General features: G+C 47.9%; 1 protein-coding gene across 3 annotated transcripts in view; it reads right to left on the bottom strand.

Moving 5' to 3' along the window:
* Cdyl2 (chromodomain Y like 2) overlaps positions 1-20,424 on the bottom strand; it is a 93,810-nt gene that overhangs the window by 26,681 nt on the left and 46,705 nt on the right. For 2 of the 3 annotated variants that reach the window (XM_090357242.1, XM_090357244.1), the window contains exon 2: positions 14,024-14,609. In XM_090357242.1, coding sequence (XP_090213368.1) covers positions 14,024-14,609 — 586 coding nt within the window. Of the gene's footprint in view, positions 1-14,023; positions 14,610-18,299; positions 18,385-20,424 lie in introns of those variants that run through there. The other variant, XM_090357243.1, reaches the window with a different exon arrangement.

Here is a 20,424-nt window from a genome sequence, read left to right as displayed (position 1 = left end):
TTCCGTGGAGGTAAGATGGACAGTAATGCTGAGGCTGCCCACGAGCACCAGAACTGCGCAACTGGTGGACAGGTGGCAGGTAGGAGGATCAAGGTCTAGAGACCTTGCTCTGGAGTGGGAGTGACAGTCAGGGAAGGGAGGGGGTCTGAAGAGCGTGTGTGAAGGGTTAGACTTGGCATTCCCTGAGGACACACCTAGGACCTGGCTGAATCGGGACAGATGCCCCCATGCAGGAAATGTTTAGGCAGAAGTATGCACATGTCCACACAGGTGCATACACCCTCGTGGACTCTTGCTTTGACAGCTGAGAGGGCTCAAAACCAATACATCACAACAGCAAAGAGTACATCTGAGCCCAGAATTTGATCTCCAGTATTAAAAAAAAAATGTATCTGAAGGGGCTGACTTTGGGCCTCAGCCAGGCACCACCCAGGAAAGAGGGCATTCAGGGGCAGAGCAGAGGTAGAGGAAGGAGAACACAGGTCCCAGGACAACCCAAGAAAAAGCATGAGAGCTTGCCTAAAAACCAAACTAAAAGCAGAAGAGCAAGGGACATGGATTAAGGATAAAGCACTTGCCAAACAACCAAGAGGCCTTGAGTTTAAACACTAGGTACTTCCAGAAAAATAAATAAAGTATCTGCAAGATTCCAGTCATGGATAAACAGGAGAGCAGAATGGCCTCATAATCCTCGCATCATTTCTCGGGTCATCCGGGCCACAGAAGCCTCATTGGAGGCAGGCAGTGGCACCTTTGCTGTCTTGCTTTGCATACCACCTGTGGCACCAGCTAGCAGGCCCTGTCCTCTGGCACCGAGAGCCCAGGGTTCTCTCTGGGTAAGGTCAAACTCTTCATTAAGACCATGTCAAGGAGCCAAGAAGTGCTGGCTCTTTGCCCCTTCTGGGGTGCAAGGAGGTGAGCTGTCCACAGAAGCGGGGGCTATGGCATCAGAGCTGCAGGGCACCAAGGAGGAGCCATGGCAGCTCTGAGCTGCTAGGAAGCCTCATTTTGTACCTTTCCATTTCTCAAACAGGCTTTGTCAAACATCAAGAGGCAGCGGTGACACCAGGTAGGATGACTTAATGAACGCAGACACTTAATTAAAAGGCTGGTGGCCAGGAGCTGTTTCTTCGGGTTAACCTTGAACCCTCCACAACATGGAAGGGCTCTGTTAGCACACAGAGGGTTCTTTTTATGGGGGCTGCCTTCTGTGGGCAGCCACGGGCTCCCACCTGCAGAGACTCAGACAGGGAGAGTGTGGGCACGCCTACACTTTCCAGCCTGGGCCAGGTCAGAATAAAAGCCTCCGGTCTCTTGGGGAATCACAGAGCTGCTCTGAGATCTTTGGTGATCAGCAACCACCGCGGGTCCCTTGAGTTACCAGAAACTTTAAATGGCGGACACAAGACTGGTGTGCCCTCCCCCTGTCCCCCCTCTCTCTCCATTCTTTCCGTTGAGATTTAATGAGGAGCCAGCACAGTGGCATGACGCCTGTCACTGCAGCTAGAGTTACCATTACAGTCAGTGGCTGGGGGAACTGTGGCTGAAGCCCATTTTGTGCCAAAAGGTAAGGAGACCCTCAACTCTCAACTCAACAGATAAGCTGAGCACGGTGGCTCACGCCTATGATTCCCACTAGGTGGGGAGCATGAAGAACAGCGCAGAGGTGTCTGAACACATCTGCCATTGTCAACGGTGGGAAGCTGCCTTGGCCCCTCACCCTTCTTCTCTTCTCACTCTCCAGGCATCTCTGCACACTGCACCAAGCCTGGAAGGAAGCCTGTGGGGCACAGCTGTGGCAGTGTGGGGCTCTGCAGGCAGAGGACACTGGAGTAGCATGCACGTGAGCTCTGGCCAGTGACCTTGTTCCCAGGAGCCCGCAGACTGGATCCCTACCCTATGGTCATCCTCAACTCCTACAGTTCAAGAGCTGCCAGCAAGGTGACTGGCACATTCCGGGCATGGCCCCAACGTAGGCTGAAGGACACCAATAGGCTCAACCCAACAGAACCAGCAGTGAGTCCTCTGTATTCCAGACCAAGCACCAAGGCTGGATGCCTGAGGCCCCCAGGGGGTGAAGTGCGCTGCTAAGCCACCGTGGGCTGAAGACCAAGGCTCCGACGGCCTGCATTCCAGTGCTACCCCCCCCCCCTGTTGTTGGCTACCTGCTCACCTGCCGTCCCAACATCCCTGTGCAAGGCTGGAGACACAGTCTGCCCCCACAGGACTGTGGGCAAGTGAAATCAAACAAATACCATGAGTCAATCTGGCAGACTTTAACCTAGTACTATGTCAAATGCACAAAGTGGCAGATGCAAAGTTAAAATCAACAAGAGATTCTCAATCGAAAGCAGGAAGAAAAGAAACAAGGGCAGCAAGCCAGATAATGAACATTGTATTTAAAAAGCAGGTGACAAATGGGAAAAACTCTTTGTGTGTCACAGATAAACTAAGCACCTCAAATTGGGAAGAGCTGTTAAGGCACTGAAGATTAAAAAGAATTTTTTTAAATCCTCCAGAAAATAAGTCAAAGACAAACAATCTACAAGCATTAATTCAAAATGGCCCTTACGAATAAGATTTCAACTTCAGTCAAAAGATTTTAATAGGAGAAATGAAACTACATTGAAATTACCATCTTACCCTTCAACCTTTAGTGAAAACTCAATGTCTTGACGATATTCTGCTATTTGGGGAGTCAAGCATTCTCTTAATAGTGGGTAAAGCGAAAATAAATTATTGTAGAAAGGAATTTGGTGACAAATTGATCCTATTCCTAGAAAAATTATCCCCAAAATATAACTAGAATATAAAATATGTACAAAAAGATTGTTACAGCATTATTATTGCAAGTACTAGAAATCTCCTCAAAGAAAACAGATTAGTGGAATAAACTCAGTTACATTCACCCAATGGAATATTGTGCAGCCATAAAAAGGAAGAGCATCATTTCTACAAACGAATATAGGGCAATGTCAACAAATATTTTTCTAATGAAGAAAGGAAAGGTGCAAAGGGCATGCAGTCATTAGTGTAAGAAAGATGGCAACATAACATTTTTATTATGTTTCATAACGTCATTCTTATGTGTATATTTATATCTAACGTCACTTTCTTCTTAATCATGTGATTTTCTTCCATATGTGCTGTTTTAAGTTCTCTTTCTCCATTATATTTTGCATTTTCTCTACTATCTATATATTTATCTTGGTACTAACAGTACTTGGCCAAACTAAGAACTATTTCTTAAAACAAAACAAAACTCCGCCCCGGGTCTGGTGGCTCACGCCTGTAATCCTAGCTACTCAGAAGGCTGAAATCTGAGGATCAGGTTAAAAGCCAGTCCTAGCACAAAAGGACCTTATTTCCAATTAACCTCTAGAAAAAGGGAAGTGGGGCTTGGCTCAAGGGTAGAGTGGTAACCTTGAGCGACAGCCTCCAGTCCAAGTTCAAGCCCCATGACCTACAACAAAATATCTATATTCCAGGCCGAGAGTGTGGCCTAGTGGTAGAATGCTTGCCTAGCATGCACGAAGCTCTGGGTTCAATTTCTTGGTATCACACATGAAAAAAAAAAAGCCAGAAGAAGTGCTATGGCTCAAGTCACAGAGCACTAGGGACAAAGGGTAAACAAACAGCAATAGTACTCACCAGACTCTACGCTGAAAACGAACTATACAACTCATAGGTGGGGGTGAGAGTAAGAGAGAGAGTGAGGAAAAGATTGACACTGGCCACAAAGAAATGTACTTTTGGCCAGGTGCAAAGGCTCACGCCTATAATCCTAGCTGCTCAGAAGGCTAAGATCTGAGGATCACGGTTCAAAACCAGCATGAGCACTAAAGAATGGGAGACTCTTATGTCCAATTAAATCACTAGAAAACCAGAAGTGGAAGTGGCACTGTTGCTCAAGGGCTTGAAGAGCACAGGGACAACACCCCAGCCTAGAGTTCAAGTCCCACGACTGACCAAATAAAAAAAGTAATTTTCACCTAACTTATGTAACTGTGACCCTCTGTGTACCACCTTTACAGTAACAATAGAAAATATATATTATCATCAAAACACCAAGAGAAAATAGTTGCCAACCAACAATTTCATACCCAGCTAAAATAGCACTTAAAAGGACCAGGTAAATGGGCATTCCAATATCTTCACACCAAGACAGGATATCTACCTTGAACTCTACAACTACAGAGGGATGAGCTGTCTGGGAGGACAGAAGGTCAAGGGCTAAGGGGTTTGCGGGGACCGAGAACAGGGCAGACCAGAGAGCAGGCGTCTTCCAGGCAGTATCAGTTCTCAGCCAGGTACCACTGCTGGCAGAGCTCAGAACCTGTGCCCAAGTTCTCTACCAAGAGCACGTCGAGCACCAGGCAAGAGGAGCGCCAGGACTCCACAGCACAGTGGGAAGGAAGGACACATGCAATGTCACCAAGGGATGCTGTCCCTGGGTCAAGGATACGACGTCATTCTGATCCACACATCTTTGTATCCTAGCACTGCCCTCTGATGATCACAGCATCTGGAATGGGAACCATCTAGACCATCCAGGACCACCCAAAGCAGAGACCCCATGTCTGTCATGTCCACCACCAGCCGTAAATCCCACCCTCGATCCCTCTGTGCTGCCAAGTGCAGACTGCAGCTTCCACCTGGTCACCACATTCAATCCTCACGACCACACTGTAGCATCCTGTCCTTGACCAAAGCCCAAGGCCACGCCATAGAGCAGTGTTCACACACGTCACTCCCAAGCATGGGAACTTCTAGCTAGATACTGGACTCGAAACCTGCATGCTGCATGGGGGCTGTGCCACTCACGTGGTCTCCAAATCAAGTGGGCCTTTTCTTCCCAGGAGCCCCCCCCCCACACACACCCTCCCACAATCTACTGCCAAACCTAGACAGAAAGAAAGCATAAGCCCAGCAGCTGGTCCCTGTGCCATGGGACATCTTTTACCAAGCAGAGCTCGTTCTACTGCATTCTCTTCATCCCCACACCTGCCTGCTGTCACCACCAGACCGTGGGACAAGCCTTATGCATCTTTGTATATGCAGCATGGCAGAGCCTAGAAGACAGTACACGTTTGGCACAGTACTCATCAAGTTCATGCACGAGCAAGCCAGCAGACAGGGGAAACCAACTAGAGCACCACGTGCCATTAATGGAATGTCTGCATGGCGAGTTCATTCCACAGTTGCCTTGCTCACAGGTCAGGAAGGCTCAGCCTCCTGAAACACTATGTTCCCAAGCTCTGCTTTACCCTCATGAAGGAAAATCCGTGCTTTCCTCACTCAGTTGGCTCTGCACTCCGCTCAGGTACTCACTCACCACACCTCGCCTTACACCTTCACCTTTTGCCTCACAACAGCCAAGTGAGACCTCACCTCTCCACAGAGCCCAAGCAGAGAACACAGGAAGCTGGGGGCGCCAGGAATTTTCCTTCCCTATGAAGATAGTAGCACCTCATGTGGCTTCAGCTATCAGACCCAGAAGGCGGTCGGGAGACCAAGGTCATTTCTCCATCCCTGAAGCAACAACGGCCTCTTTCCCACACTTGTGTGAGAGGTCTTGCCCTTCTCTGTGGCTTGGGCATTTTCCTTCAGCAGCATGCATGCCCTCTTCTTTCCTATTTGTCCTGTTTTCACAGTCATCCCTACACAGTCCTCGATGAGCATCTGTGACGCTGGGGTGGCTCTGACGATGTGCAGGCCCTGGAGTGGCCTAGTTAGTGAACCAGATATGGATCTACCCTCAGGAGCTTCCAGTCACATCCAGCTGTGCCCAGCAGAATACACCATGAAAATGTCCCTCGGATGCAATGGGGTAGCTGGTAGCCACAGCAGGTCACTGAAATTTTACAATTCTTTCCTTGGAATTAACTGAAGTTTAAGCGTGGCCACCTATGGCTTGCAACTTCCTGTTGAGCGGCGAGGAGTCACCTGGCAGGATAACCAGCATGCATGCTGCCCTATCTCCATTTTGCTCCCTCTTGGCCCCCTGATGGACTCTTCGAAGCCAGTCATTGTGGTGTCTTCAGAACCATAGGAGCCCCGCTCGAGAACAGAGATCCTTGTTTGGTGAGGGATTATCAGGGACGAACCTTCATCTCCAAGGGGCCTTTGAATATTTATAACTTTATTTGTGGATTATAGAAAATTATCAATACACTCAGGTGGCTGCAGGCAGCCAACAGGAAGCATAGGGGAAGTATATGCCTGTCCCATCATGCAGTGTATCCAAAAAAGGGCAGGCAGGCAGGTCAGTCTTGGCTATGACAAGGAGCAAGGTTTCGAAAAATCCCTCTCCTTTCCGCCTCTCCCCACAACCACAGCTTAAGCATTCCAGGAGTGAGCCAGAGTTCTCCTGCTCACTGTTCTAGCTCTCTGATCACAGAACTGATCACTCCTGTCCCAGCTCTCAACTCTGCCCCCTAAACAGAGGCCAAGACCTCAAAGGCTGAAGGCACCTGCTAATTCAAGTTCCCAACCTCTTAGCCCCATCAGCCATCCTGTGGCAGGCCATGATGATCCCTGATCAAGCCATACGCTCTGAATTTTAAAGAAGCTGAAATTGTGAGGGTCTTTAGGATGGCTGGGATGATGATATACATCTTGTGATGTTTACTGTCAGCAGTCTAAACAGCTTAAACAGCTGAGAAAAGCATGAATTCCAGATGCAAAATAAGCTGATTACAAGGAACTGTTTCAGAACCAGGTGTGATGGTGCATGTTTGTAATCCCAGCTTCTCAGGAGGCCTCTGTAGAAAGACTAGTTCCAGGCTGACCTGCAGAATGCAGAGGACAGGGTCCATGGATCTGGGTTCCCCCAGTATGGTCAACGAAGCGCTGAACTGCTTTACCCTTCGTGATGTTCTTTCCTCTGTGCCCCTGTTACACTCTCACCGCCTCCCCATCCATCACTGTCTTCTTTCTTCTCCATTGTTCAGCCGGCCTTATCAGACCCAGTGTATGCATCTTCTCCAAAAAGCCCCCTCCCAAAGTGGCTCTCTCTGGCACCTCCACTCTTAGCCCCCATCATGGCTTTCTTGTATCACCTCTGTGTTAAGAGTTTTCACTATAATCTGTCTACCTGGTTCCCAGTTGTTTTTTTTAATAGGAAAATGCAAAGATACAGTCAGAACAATGGAAGTGAAATAACCATTAATGACTATGGAATATTTACCATGTGACAGATCATCTTCTAAGGGCTTTCTATAAATTAATTCACTGCCACTTTATACAACCTTAGGAGGAAGAATTATCTGCATCCCCTCAATGAAATGGCTAGAGAGGTCAGGAGTTTACCTGAGTGGAGGATCGACGCAGCACACTGTGCTCAGTACATGCCTGCACCTGGGCAGTTGCTATGGACAGACACAGGAGCATGAGAAGATGCTCAGCGACAAACTAAAATTAAATCAACAGAGTTGGGGAACGCATTACAAAGGCTGGTAATAGATAGCCAAGGCTGGCAAGAGTGCATGTCTCTGCAGGCTGCCTCAGCCTTGTCAAAGAGAGAACAGTTAAGTCTCTGCACACTGTGAAATCCTCAGTGGCTAAAAGGGGAGAGCAGAGACACATGTCCTGACCCAGACACAGAGCTGAGGTGGATTTAAAATGTAGAAAGCAAGTTACAGCAAAGAGGCTCTAAATGCCCCAGACTTTATTCAAATGTCCCCTCCAGGAGGCCTTGGAGATGATAGATAGATAGATAGATAGATAGATAGATAGATAGATAGATAGATAGATAGAATAAATGATAGTTGATACATATGATACATAACAGATAATGTATAATAGAAGATGATAGGATATAAAGTAGATGCTGGGAATGATAGATGAGATAGATGATAAATGACAGATACAAATAAATATGATTGATAAACATGTGATAGGTGATAAATATGCAAAAAAGGAATTACTCATATTTCGCTCAACAAATATCCTGTGTAAATGGATGGTAACTATTACATATGTAATATACAGTGTGTTATTAATAAGTTAGAATCATCCAGGAAGACCCATAAAAAACATGAACATTAGAATTTGGGAAGAAAGGAAACAAATGCTTATCCTTTCCATGTGGTATGAATTAGTACAATCAGATGCATTACTTTTAGAACTTTAAAAATTAAGAGACAGGGAGTTGGGAGTTTGGCCTAGTGGTAGAGTGCTTACCTAGCATGCACAAAGAACTGGGTTGGATTCCTTGGTTCCACATACATAGAAAAAGCCAGAGGTGGTGCTGTGGCTCAAGTAGTAGAGTACTAGCCTTGAGAAAGCCCAAGGGCAGTGCTCAGGCCCTGAGTTCAGGCCCTAAGACTGGCAACAAATAAATAAATAAGAGATAGAGAGACACAGAAAATTGAGGCAAAGACAAGAGAAAAAGGAAAAGGGAGAAAATAAAATAATAAAACCCTACACTGTAAAAGAAGAGTACAGGACCTTTCAATAAAAAAAAAAAACCATAAATAGGGGCCGGGAGTTTGGCCTAGAATGCATGAAGACCCGGGTTCGATTCCTCGGTACCACATACATAGAAAAAAGCCGGAAGTGGTGCTGAGGCTCAAGTGGTAGAGCTCTAGCCTTGAGAAAGTCCAAGGACAGTGCTCAGGCCCTGAGCCCAAGCCCAGGACTAGCAAAAAAACAAAAAAACAAAAAAAAACAAAAAAACCATAAATAAAACTTTAAAGGGGGTCAACAAAGTCAATAGTGGTCAAGGTTCTGCCACACTGTGGGTGACCAGTAAACTGTTTTCATTCTTGTTCCGAGCCCTCTACAGGCACAGTACCCCCTCCACACACTGCTTTCACTAGCATCTACTCCCCACTTCACCCTACAAGGCTGCACACAGATGACTGGCAACAAGAAAATAGCTCCTTGGAGTTTTTCTTAGGTGATTAATCTAGAAAAGCTGGCAGGGAAAGCATTGTTCACACTCCAAAGCCAGCACCAGGATCCCATCAGCCCTCGCAAGATGCCGGACCAAACCCCAGGTTCAAGAGCCCAATGGGGAGTCTATTTCTCCCCGGGGCTTGCCAGGGGGCTGGTTGCTCCTAGTAGGAGACTCAGATTTTTCCATCACAGTCTAGCACTTCCCAAGGATGTAGTGGCCAAGACGGACAGGGTCGTAATGTCACCACATAAAGGGTCATGACTAACTAGTCACATTTTGAAAGGCAAAACATAAAATTCTCTTAGTCTTCTGTGGTTAGTGGTGCCGGTTTGGAGAATCTCCTACTTCTGAACACCGAAAATATCAGTCTATTTGTTGATCAGAGAGCTGGGGTTCGACAAATGTGAAGGGAACAGCTGTGCTGGGGAAACCAATGCCTGGGTTGGCAGGAGACACTGCATGGACACCCGTCATGGCCTGGACACATGGGATGGATTGGGGCCACAAGCTGGGATGCTTAGGAGCTGTCCTGAGACAGCTGCCCGAGCGGAGCCTCTTCCAGCATGAGCCGGATGCCTCTGGTAGCAGCCAGGAGTGAGAAGCTCCCAGAACAGCTGGGGCTCTGGGGAAGCATCAGAAGGCTGGGTTCTTCAGGCTGTCACCACCACACCTAAGTGAGGCTGTCCTAAAATCTGCCTGTCTCCTCCTCTCTCCGCCTGCTCTGGAAGTCCAGGATTTCCTGGGCTCTGAGTGCTCTCTTTTTCTGTTCTCTGCAACCACCTGGACCAGGTAGGGATGATAAGCAACTACAGGCTTAAATCACCTACTCCAGAATGTTCCTGTAAAACCAAGTAGATCTTGTGTCCCTTCTTTCTGGATTCTTCTGGGAATTTTCTAATGTCAAATTTGATTTAGTTAAGCTTTAATATTCTAGGAAATTGACCATTGTTTGCAAGCTTTCAAACTGAGGCATGGAGAGCTCGTCCTATAGGCTTGTATCACATCAGTCAGCAAGGAAGCAAGGGGGACCGGGGAAAGCACAAGCCTGTAACAGCGACACTCCTGTCCCCACGCCCCAACAATCAGGGCACAGGAATCGCTTCTTCCTGTCTGGAAGCAAGCTGGGCAGCTCAGAGGCCAGCGCTGGAGTGACACTGCAAGGATCTCCCTGCCAGTCCCAACCTGAGCCCGCACACCACCTCACCCTCCACCTTGGTGAAACCAGTACTGCCTATCAGAACTACAGGACTGCTGGAGGTACTTTGCAAACCTCAAGGCCACATCTCAGGGCGAGTTCCTACTCTCTCATAAGCTTTCCACACTCCAAGTTTTTTGGAGGCAAACTGTAAGATCCATAATGCAGAAACACTTTGCCTGTCTCCCTGTAACCACCAGCATCTGTGAGCCCCTGCATGTCCCTCTTACCATTCTGGCGCTCATTAATCCACAACAGTGGTCTCGAACGTAGGGGTAAGGGGAGGGCACAGAGAGAGACGTTTCTGGAAATGTCCATCTACATTCTTACCCACTCTGCAGACCTGCTGCTGGCTCTATCTCTGAGAAGCTGACCCTCAAGTGTCATTGCTACACTGGCAATGGCTCTAAAGTGCTTCTCTATAAAACACCTTTGTAGCTCTGGCTGGCCTCAAACTCACCACCTTGCTTCAGCCTCCTAAATGCTGAGATTACCACCATGCTCTGCTTTCTAACCATGGCTCCTGATTTTGGTCAATAAAGGGAAAACGATCATCACCTTGCAAGAGAAATGAGATAAACAAATATTCTGCAAGCAAAGGTTGTGATCAAAAGACTGATGACTCATTCAACAGCAGCAATAATGGGGAAAACATAGGCTCACACGACATCCAAGATTCAAAGGTCTGGGGGACAGAGGACAGTCTTCAGACTAGGAAAGGACTCGCCAAAATTAAAGCAATGTAGACATGGGTCTTGGGCACTGGAAAGCAGCAGGCGCCTGCGTGTCCTCTCCAGGGTAGCGGGGAAGGATGAGGCGTAAGGAGCTACGTCCCCTCAGGTTAATGAACACATGGCTCTGTACACCTCTAGACAAGAAAGTGACCAGCAGAATGGGACAGAATGGGAGGGACGAGCTAGTCCAACTGCCTCTCCACTTAGGTGAAACCTCTGTTTTAGGTAAAAAGAGAGGGCTCAGGAAAGGATATCAGGAAGGAAGAGAAATGGTGAGGCTTAAAAACTTGCAAAGTCCACATTCCTACACACAGGTTAAAAATCCAGGCGGTGACTCTGGCCTCCCTCCCCCGAGGGGACTAACTGCACACAACCTGCGTACATGGGCTCTCAGAATCCCATAGTTGACAGGTAAGAGGCAGACCCTGCCCCCACCCCAAGCCCCATCATTTGGTCGGGGTGGAGTGAGTTTTAACAAGCTCCCTAAGGGATGCTGTGGCAGGTGGTATGTATCAGGACCACAAAGCTACTTGTCATGACCTGAGAAAAATCAGAACTGAGAGCAACCTTGAGCCAGCGTGTACACCTCATCAACATGGCTGGGAAAAACACAGACTACAACCAAAACACCACCCGCTGGAGCCCTGATTTAGCATGTCTTCCCACAGCAGAGCCCAGGGAAGTCAGCAGCACAGCAACAACGTGTTACATAAGTCGCCACTCCGTATGCACAACCTTCATTTACCAAGGGAGCTGAAAGCCATAAAAAGCACACATGGCACCCGTTAGCTGGGAGACCCTGTCCCTTTCTGCCTGACAGAGAGGAGCCCTTGACTCGCGTGGCAAGCCCACGGGCACAAGGTGGACGCTGGGAATTAAACTGCTGGGTCTGCACCACGGGAGACAGAGTAGGGGAGTGGGTCAGAGGAGGAAATCAGACATGGCTACTGCTTCACCAGAGCTGCCCTCCTCCAACATCCCGCTTCTCTCTTGAGTCTTGTCTGTTCAAGAACCTAAAACAACTCATTTGGCCACTGCTCTTCTATCTCTGGAAAGAATTTCCAGACGTTTCCTTTCCTTCCTTCACCCACATAACCTGAATGAAAAGCTGTATCTAACTAGAATGTGAAAGGCTGACAGTGGCTGGAACATTAATGTGGTATAACAATGACATGGCATGTCTGTGACATGTCTGTGACCCCTGCCAGGTGAGCAGCCCCACATATCTTCTCAGCATGAGAGGGGGGGAGACAACCACTGTAACTTACAGGAAGTTTCAGCAGGAGAAGTCCTTACTAATCTTTACCATTCTACTCCAGCGGCAATCCAGAGGGTGCGTGCACAAATTAGTACTGCATTGAAGTGCACAGATACCTCACGTGAAATGGAACTGCCACATCATGCCACCTTCAAGCATGCCTCAAAATGCAGGAGAAGGGCTCCGCTGTGTCAGCCCACCCTTGGGGTCCCACCCCATACTCGGTGCAGAGACATGATGAGATCTCACCTTCTCAGGCTGATCTTACACTCGTGCAGTGCAGGAACCACTGGCTTCGCCACTGAGGTCTCACGGGCACCACGACAGCACACCGTGGGTCAGTGGGCACAGAGCACGGCAGAGGCAGGCGGCTTCCTCCAGCCCATCCCTGCTGGAGCACACTGGAGTGGAGAACAGGCAGCACCAGAGATAGGAGCAGAAGGGCATCGGGGAAGGAGATAACCGCTGCTCTCATCGGGCTCTCCTGGCGGCAGGCCAAGACCAGGGTGGCATCAGAGGGCCAAGGCAAAGATCTAGGCCTTTTTTAGAAAGCAGTACAGGATGAGGTAGGCCACCTTCTTCTTTTTTCAAACCAGGGTCTAGCCGCGTCAGAAAACCATCCTCCCTTGAGCTTCTGCCTACTCGGAGCAGCCGTGCTCTGTGCTGGGCAGAGGATGCCAACAGCCAAGGGGCTAGACTCAATTCCTGAACCCACACCTTGGAGCCTCAGACACTCTCCTTGCCTTCCTGCCTGCCAGAGGCTGTGGCAGCTCTCACAGAAGCACCAAATATTGGCGCCCGTGCCAAGCCTACAACATGCAGCCCACTTCTCCCCAGGAGATGCATGTTCAAAACACACCAGCTTTTCCATATGTAATAGACGCAAGCCCCACTGGTGCCAGGGATGCCCCAGAGGGAAATGTGAGTCGTGCTAGGGCACAGATGGCCAAATAAATCCTACCTGGGTGAATCTCCAAGTCAGTGCTCTGAGCCTCCCCAGTAAGAGACCCTAAGATGGCTAGCTCGACCCCAATGAACCCCAAAGTTCCATCAACACACTCACTGCATCACCTCCCACATCTCAGCATTCCTGCAGGATACCAGACGGGCCCTGCTCTGCTTGGCATGCATTGTCCACACCCATGCAGGATTTCTCCACCTACCTGGGGGCAGGGCTACCTTCGAAGAGGACAATGCCCACAGGCAGACAGGCTGGTCTGAGAAACAAGGGAACATACACAGCTAGCTGGCACAGACAGCTCCCCAAAAAGACACAGGCCCCCTAGGACTCAGCTCAGAGCAACCTACCTGCTGAGGAAACGACAGGTGTGGGAGCTTGAATTACCTGGGCCATTGCCTCCTCTTTCCTGCACAGGCTCAGCAGGAGGGTGAGTCCCCAATGGAACATAGTATACACCAGCTGTGTTGCCTCCAGGATGGAGCGAGAGTGCAAACCCAGTGCATTAGCCGAGGACGGTATCAAGATGGCATGGAACGCCTGCTGGATATCAGTGCCCCACACTCCCTTCCCCAGAAATGCCCAGGTTGAAACATCACCCCCGATGCAGAAACATCAAGAGGTGGAGGGCTCCGTGAGCTCCAGAGGGCACTCACACCCTCTCCTGGTGTACCACGTCAGGGCAGTCACAAGCGGCCCCACCAGGCACTGGCTCTGCTGGCACCTTGGTCTGGGATTCTCAGCCACCAGCACTGTGAGAAAGCCATTTCTATTGTTCCTAGATTACACACCCTCCGGGTTTCGTGATAGCAACTGGACCTGGTTTAGAAATAAGACCCACAGCCCTGGACAAGGGAAATGAACGGAGGGATGGCTAAGAGTCGGGAAGAGCACATCCTTCTTATTCCCTAGATGACCACCCCCCCCCCACCCACCTTGACCAAAACCAAGCCCAAGGAAAAGAAAAGCCACCAACCGAGCCCATTCTCCAGCGCGGAGTGGGGCCCGTCGCTGTCTCCGGGCTCCTGCTCTCCGTCGTGGTCATTCAAATCCAAGTCTGACTGGTGAGACCCGTTTCCAAAATGTACCTCGTCCCTCTCGGAGCCAGCATCCCCATTTTCCAGGCCGTTCTGGGCCTTCTTCAGGGGCATAATCTGCAGGCCACTGGGCGTAGTCCTGTAAGACACGGTCTTGGCTGCCCTGTCACCGCCTGCGGGGGCCTTGCCTGAGTGCCCCTTCTTGGGCTTGGAGAGAGGAGTGATGCGCTTCCTCTTGTGGGATGTCCCTTTGGTCTTGGCAGGCTCTGTAGACCTGTGGGGAAGCTTCTCCACAGAGGGGCCCCGGGAGTCCCGCAGCAGCTTCGAGGTGCCCGACTGCTTCCCCGACTTGACCCGCTTGTCCTTGGACAGGTGAAGCCCGTTGAACTCGTCGATGAACTCCTCACAGTGCAGGAGGTGGTGCTCTGGCTCCCACGTGTCCTCCGTGCTCCCGTAGCCCTTCCATCGGATGAGGTACTCCCACTTCCCTTTCTTGTTCTTCCTCTTGTCCACAATCCTTTCAACCTGAGTGCACGAAGAAAGTCAGAAAAGAGAGAGGGAGGAGAACGTCAGTCCTAGGCCACAAGAACACAGAGGCTGGCACGGGCTGGCTGGCTCTTCCAGGAGCACCAGGGAAGGCTGGCCTATGTTAGGACATCACTGACTGTGATGGTCAAGTCCACAGTGGTGGCCGGCAGCTACCCCATGTGCCCAGCCAGGCTTACGCACGTTTGAAATCACACTGCAGGCTTGCTCTCTCAAGAGACTGGTATTCTTTGCCTAGCAGCAAAATTGACTTTTTTTTTTCAAAGACCAATCCAAAATTGGTTTTCCATTCCGAGCAGTGACAGCAACTACACTGGCTGAGCAGCACTATGCTAAGTTATCCTTCATTGTAGGCCACCTCGTATTCTCCTGACAACGACCCAGCGAGGTTGGATAGCCCAGTGTACAGAGCCACAACTAGGGCTCAGAGACAGAAGTAACTCAACCAAGTCCCGCAGGGCAAAGCTACCCAAGACCCTACTCACGCCAGTCCTACTCCCCCTCTCCGTGTGTATGTGTGTGTGCACATGTGTGAAGTGCAGAAAGTTCGTTTTTGCAAAAGCAATGCACTAGTGTATTGCTGCGTGCTCTGCTCTCAGGTGTTGGGAATTTTGTCATCAGGCAAAGCACAGTTTCTTAAGCACAAGGCCAATTGTCTCAGTGGCACAATTCTTTCATATCAGCCCAAAGGAACTGGCACTAACAAAACCAAGCACCAAACCCAGTGCACCACAGGAGCCCACTTAGCAGGCCAAGATGACATTTGTTGGGAGCCCCCCATGTGCCTGGCATAGCCCTGTGGGGTACACCCCTAGTTTCGATAAAGAAACTGAAGGTGAAGCAAGGGGACTCTGACACAGCCAGGATGCAGCAGAGGTGGGATCTAAACCCTACTGCCTCATTTACAGCCAAGCGCTATTGTCTCTGTGTCTTCATACTAACAAAAGTTCTCCTGAATGCTAGTCCTCATGCAAATGGCTGATTCACTAAGCAAAAGGTATTGGACCAGTCACTTATTATTCTTTAAACTTTACAGTAGATTGGAGAATTTTTCATATTAAAAAATATAGTGAAGCCAGACACGATGGCGCACACCTGTAATCCTAGCTACTTAGAAGGCTAAGATCTGAGGATCGCGGATCAAAGCCAGCCGGGGCACTAAAGTCCGTGAGACTCTTATCTCCAATTAGCCACTAGAAAATGGGAAGTGGGACTGTGGCTAAAGGGGTAGGGCAGTAGCCTTGAGCTGAAGAGCTCAGGGACAGTGCCCAGGCCACATAACTGACAAAATAAACAACAACAACAACAACAGTGAAAATCCCCAGTGTTCTACCCCCAAAGATGCTAAGTTTCAATAAAAAAGTAAATGACTATATTCAAAAGTATATTTGAATGAACATTTGATTTTATTGAATGGAATTGTAATTAAGTCAAGAAAAGACTACAACCTGGAAACATAAGAAGGAATATGGGAAGAGTAAAGTAAGTGAAGTTAAACTGACAATGCAGGCCGAGTTCGGTACAGGCTTCTGTTTACGTGTTTGAATTTTTGTAAAGTAGGATTGTCTCTCGCTGGTTTATGCACAACAGAGGCTATGCAAAATAATTAAACAGCTTTTATTGCCTTGCACTTAATAAATATGGAAATAGCTAGGCCATGCTTCCTCTTCCTAGTACTGCCTCTCATAGGCAATTTTAATTGTTTCCATAATTGATTTATCTCCATTTAAACAGACCAATTAAAACTTCTTTCCTCATAAAATACTCTGTGGACATCTGTTTGAAATTTATTGCATAATTTATAGATATGGCACACAAACTAATAGTTTGTAAAAAGTGAACTCATGCCCAACTCATCCAACTTCCAATCTACGGGGTCAAGGAATTTTGCTGGTTGAAGATTTGTTTGTGATGCTGCTTCAGAAAGCTCAGAGGGCATGGGCTTTGCTTTCTTTCAAGGACACTGTAGAGGGAACACCTCTGCAGGCTTCCAGAGGAAGGAAGGTATGAGGCGGCCCAACCCAGCCTAGAACAGCAGCAATCCCAAGGATACAGTAGAATGGCAAAAACCCACACAAGTCCTTGGGAATTAGGGGATGTGTGACAGGAAGTCTTCAGGTCTAGAAAACAAACTATCAAATGGGCATGGTGATTCAAGCCTGTAATCTTACCTACTTGGAAGGTAGAAATCTAGACGATTGCAGTTCAAAGCCAGCATTGGTAAAAAGTTGGTGCCTCCTCATCTTACCCAGTGGCTATAAGGTAGTTTATGTCATCCTAGCTACAGGGGACCACAATGCTTGGCCACAGCATCACACAGCAGTTGTGCCAAAGACATGAAAGAGAACAAATACATGAAGCACAGTCCAGACCAGCTCAGGCATAAAGCAAGGACCTGTCTTGAAATAACCAACAGAAGAGTGGTTCAAGTGATAAAGCACCTGCCTATCAAGCACAAGGCTCTGGGTTCAAACCCCAACACTGCCAAGAAGGAGGAGGGGGAGGGCAAAGAGAGGGGGAAGAAGGGAGGAAAAGGAAAGAGAGCAGAGAGGAGAGGAGAGAGGAGAGGAAAGGAAGGGAGGGGAGAGGAGGGGGGAAGAAGGGAGGAAGGGAGGAAGGGAGGAAGGGAGGAAGGGAGGAGGGAAGGAGGGAAGGAGGGAAGGAGGGGAAGAGGGAAGGAGGGGAAGAGGGAAGGAGGGAGGGAGGGAGGGAGGGAAGGAGGGAAGGAAGGAGGGAAGGAGGGAAGGAAGGAAGGAAAGAAGCAAGCAAGCTTGGTTCTTAGGGTGGAGGAGTAGCTTCCCCGGATGAAGTAGAGGACCATGTTAGACAAATAACCAACACAGTAAGTGGATAGCATGGGAAGGGCAGGGAGGGTAATGGATGGTTTGATTAATGACGTATTGATCACTGAATACTTGGATGAACAGTGAAATCAGTGAGTAGATGGATAGATGGACAGATGGATGAATGAACAGATCAATTATAGAAAGAGAAGTGGATGGGGGACAGATGGACAGGTGGGTGATAGATGAAAGCATAAAAAGTTGGTCTCTAAACAGATGAGTAGATGGACAGGTGTCAGTCACTTATCAAAATAAACTAGGAACAAAAAGAGCATAGTATATGTAAGAATGCAGGTCTTGGAAACTGGTGTCAATCCCCTTCTCTTGGACTTGCATGCACTGAAGTACATAAACAATGTTAAGGAAATTACGCGTGCTCACACCTCTACCAGCTCTTCTCTTCAAAGATGAGCAATCTGAGACTGAGAACTATTCCTTGGAGTTCAACTAAATCATTAATTAACAGTTACTCTCTGTGATCCCAGACTTGAGACTCTTCTAGAGCAAGTGGGGGCGGGGAAGTTCTGATGCAGTTATTACTTGTGCCACAGGGACCCACGGATGGCTGTGTCATTAAGGAGAATAATGATGACAGTAACCTGGACTGGTACATGTTCGAAGAACTCTTATAATCACTTACCAGCTGTCAGGTTTCATCTTGTTCCCAGTATTTTGCCCGGGTGTTAAGGAAACTCTTACTACTACTGGATGAATGAGGACATTGAGATTTCTAGAAGACAAGTGGACACTGAGACATCAAGAAGGCAGGTGGTTTTGCTCCACAGAGTCAGTAGGTGTAGTTAACTAAGATTTGAACCCCACATACCATCAGGGCACCCATGGTCCAGTGGGGGATACAGCCATGAAATAAGCACAAAGTACTCTGCAGAAAGGACTATGGAAAAAGAGCAGGGAGCCTAGAGAAGCAACAGTGGAAGGATGGGGCTACCTCAAATGAGCCGGGTAGGAAGGCCCATCCCAACTCACAGTCAAGCATAGTGACACGTGTCTGTGCTGTACCACGCCTAGCTTCCCCTTCTGAGATGGAGTTTCATGAGTGTTACTGCCTGGCTGGGCTGAGACTATGATCCTCCCACAGCCTGGATGACAGACACGTGTCACTATGCTTGACTAGGAGTTGGGATGGGCCTTGCTAATTTTTCTTCCCAAGAAGGCCTTGAGCCATGATCCTCCTGATCTCAGCCTCCCAGGTAGCTAGGATTATAACTATGAGCACTGGTTACCTTCTTACAGAGGACAAATTGTGGCACCCGGGGGATAACGACCATAGCCAAGCCTCACCACTGATAAACAATCAGAGTTCCGGTCACAACAACATTGCCTCATGAATCTTTAGCTTCAAAGAACAGCTCCTTTGCAGGCAGAAGGGTTCAGGAACCCCCATTACACTGCAGGTACATAGCCTTCAAGAAGGAAGAAGATAGGAAAAGTTCTGGAAGCATCTTGGAATGAGCTATTACGATCAGCAACCACTGCACTTGCTTCTGGTGATCTGGTCAGAGGATCATAGTAGACACGAAGTCTTTTCTTGCTCATGCCAGGGAAATGGCTCCGTGACCAAGATACCTGTCTCAGAACCAAGTTAATCAAATGAGGTGAGGTACAATCAAGAGACAATGGCAACATGATGAAGACAGATGCTCAGAACACAGCTGCAACTCGTCACAGCGAAGGGAGCCTTGCTCTATTAAAAAAAAAATCACTAACACATGACAAAAACCAAAAATCCCCAGGAAAATCATCTGAGTAAGAAGGATGCCTATACTCTGTTGAGTAGTTCTGTGGTAGGTTTTTCAGGATAAATGAAAAATACGTCCTCTATATTTAAAAAGGAAAAATGAAGTGAAACTAGTAGGTTCAAAAGGAAACTGAAATGAAAGAAGATTCATCTACATTAGAAAGGACATAAAGAAACCAAAAGAAAAATAGAAGCACAAGGAGAAAATTCCCATTGGAACCAAGAAAGGATAGAATCAATATGCAGAAAATCAAATCAGTAATATAGACCACATACATAAAAGCTATCCAGGACTGCAGCAAAAAGGCCATAGATTTTAAAGAAAATAGTAAAGAAAGCAAGAATAGATATCTGGGAGAGGTTACACCAAGGTTAAGTCTAATAGAGGGAAAAAAATCAAAATGGGACAGAAATACTAACCCGAGACATATCAGAAAAAAAAAAATCTCTCGGGGCCCGGAGTTTGGCCTAGAGGTAGAGTGCTTGCCTAGCATGCACGAAGACCTGGGTTCAATTCCTCGGTACCACATACATAGCAAAAAGCCAGAAGTGGTGCTGTGGCTCAAGTGGTAGAGCCCTAGCCTTGAGAAAAATCCGGGGACAGTGCTCAGGCCCTGAGCCCAAGCCCGGGACTGGCAAAAAAAAAAAAAAAAATCATGTTCCAAGTCTGCAGGTCAAGAAAAGATCTCCACGACGGCAGAAGAAAATGTCAACTTTCAGGCCATGCACAAACACCTTCATTCCAAAATAACACATGTCCCACAGTCAGAAGGCTTCCAACAGGACAAGAACAAGAATCAGATCAATTTCAGGTAATATTATATGCTATACTATACAATGAGGAAATAAATATTCCTAATTCAAGAAATCCACATTCAGTCAAGTGATCCCATGACCCCTCTGATGAGAAGACATTTCATGTCTTAGAAAACCAAGTATAAGCTAAACATTAAAAATAATGACTCAAACAGGAATTTCAAAAACTGAGTTTTCAACCTGTCTTTGAACTTAATACTTAAGAAGGTGCAGAAAGGTTGTATGTGGGGATTAACACTAAACAAAGAGACCAACTGAATATCACAGTTAATCCTAAATCATAACTGAGTATGATAAAAATCAGAAGGAGATACAAAGTGGTTTTCAAAGGACTATTTATATTTAAAATGTGAAAACAGAAAGCAAAAATGCAATG

The sequence above is a fragment of the Megascapheus bottae genome, chromosome 24 (assembly GCF_031878675.1).
Source record: "Megascapheus bottae isolate mThoBot1 chromosome 24, mThoBot2.hap1, whole genome shotgun sequence".
Lineage (NCBI taxonomy): Eukaryota > Metazoa > Chordata > Mammalia > Rodentia > Geomyidae > Megascapheus > Megascapheus bottae.
This window is presented reverse-complemented; position numbering and strand designations above follow the sequence as displayed.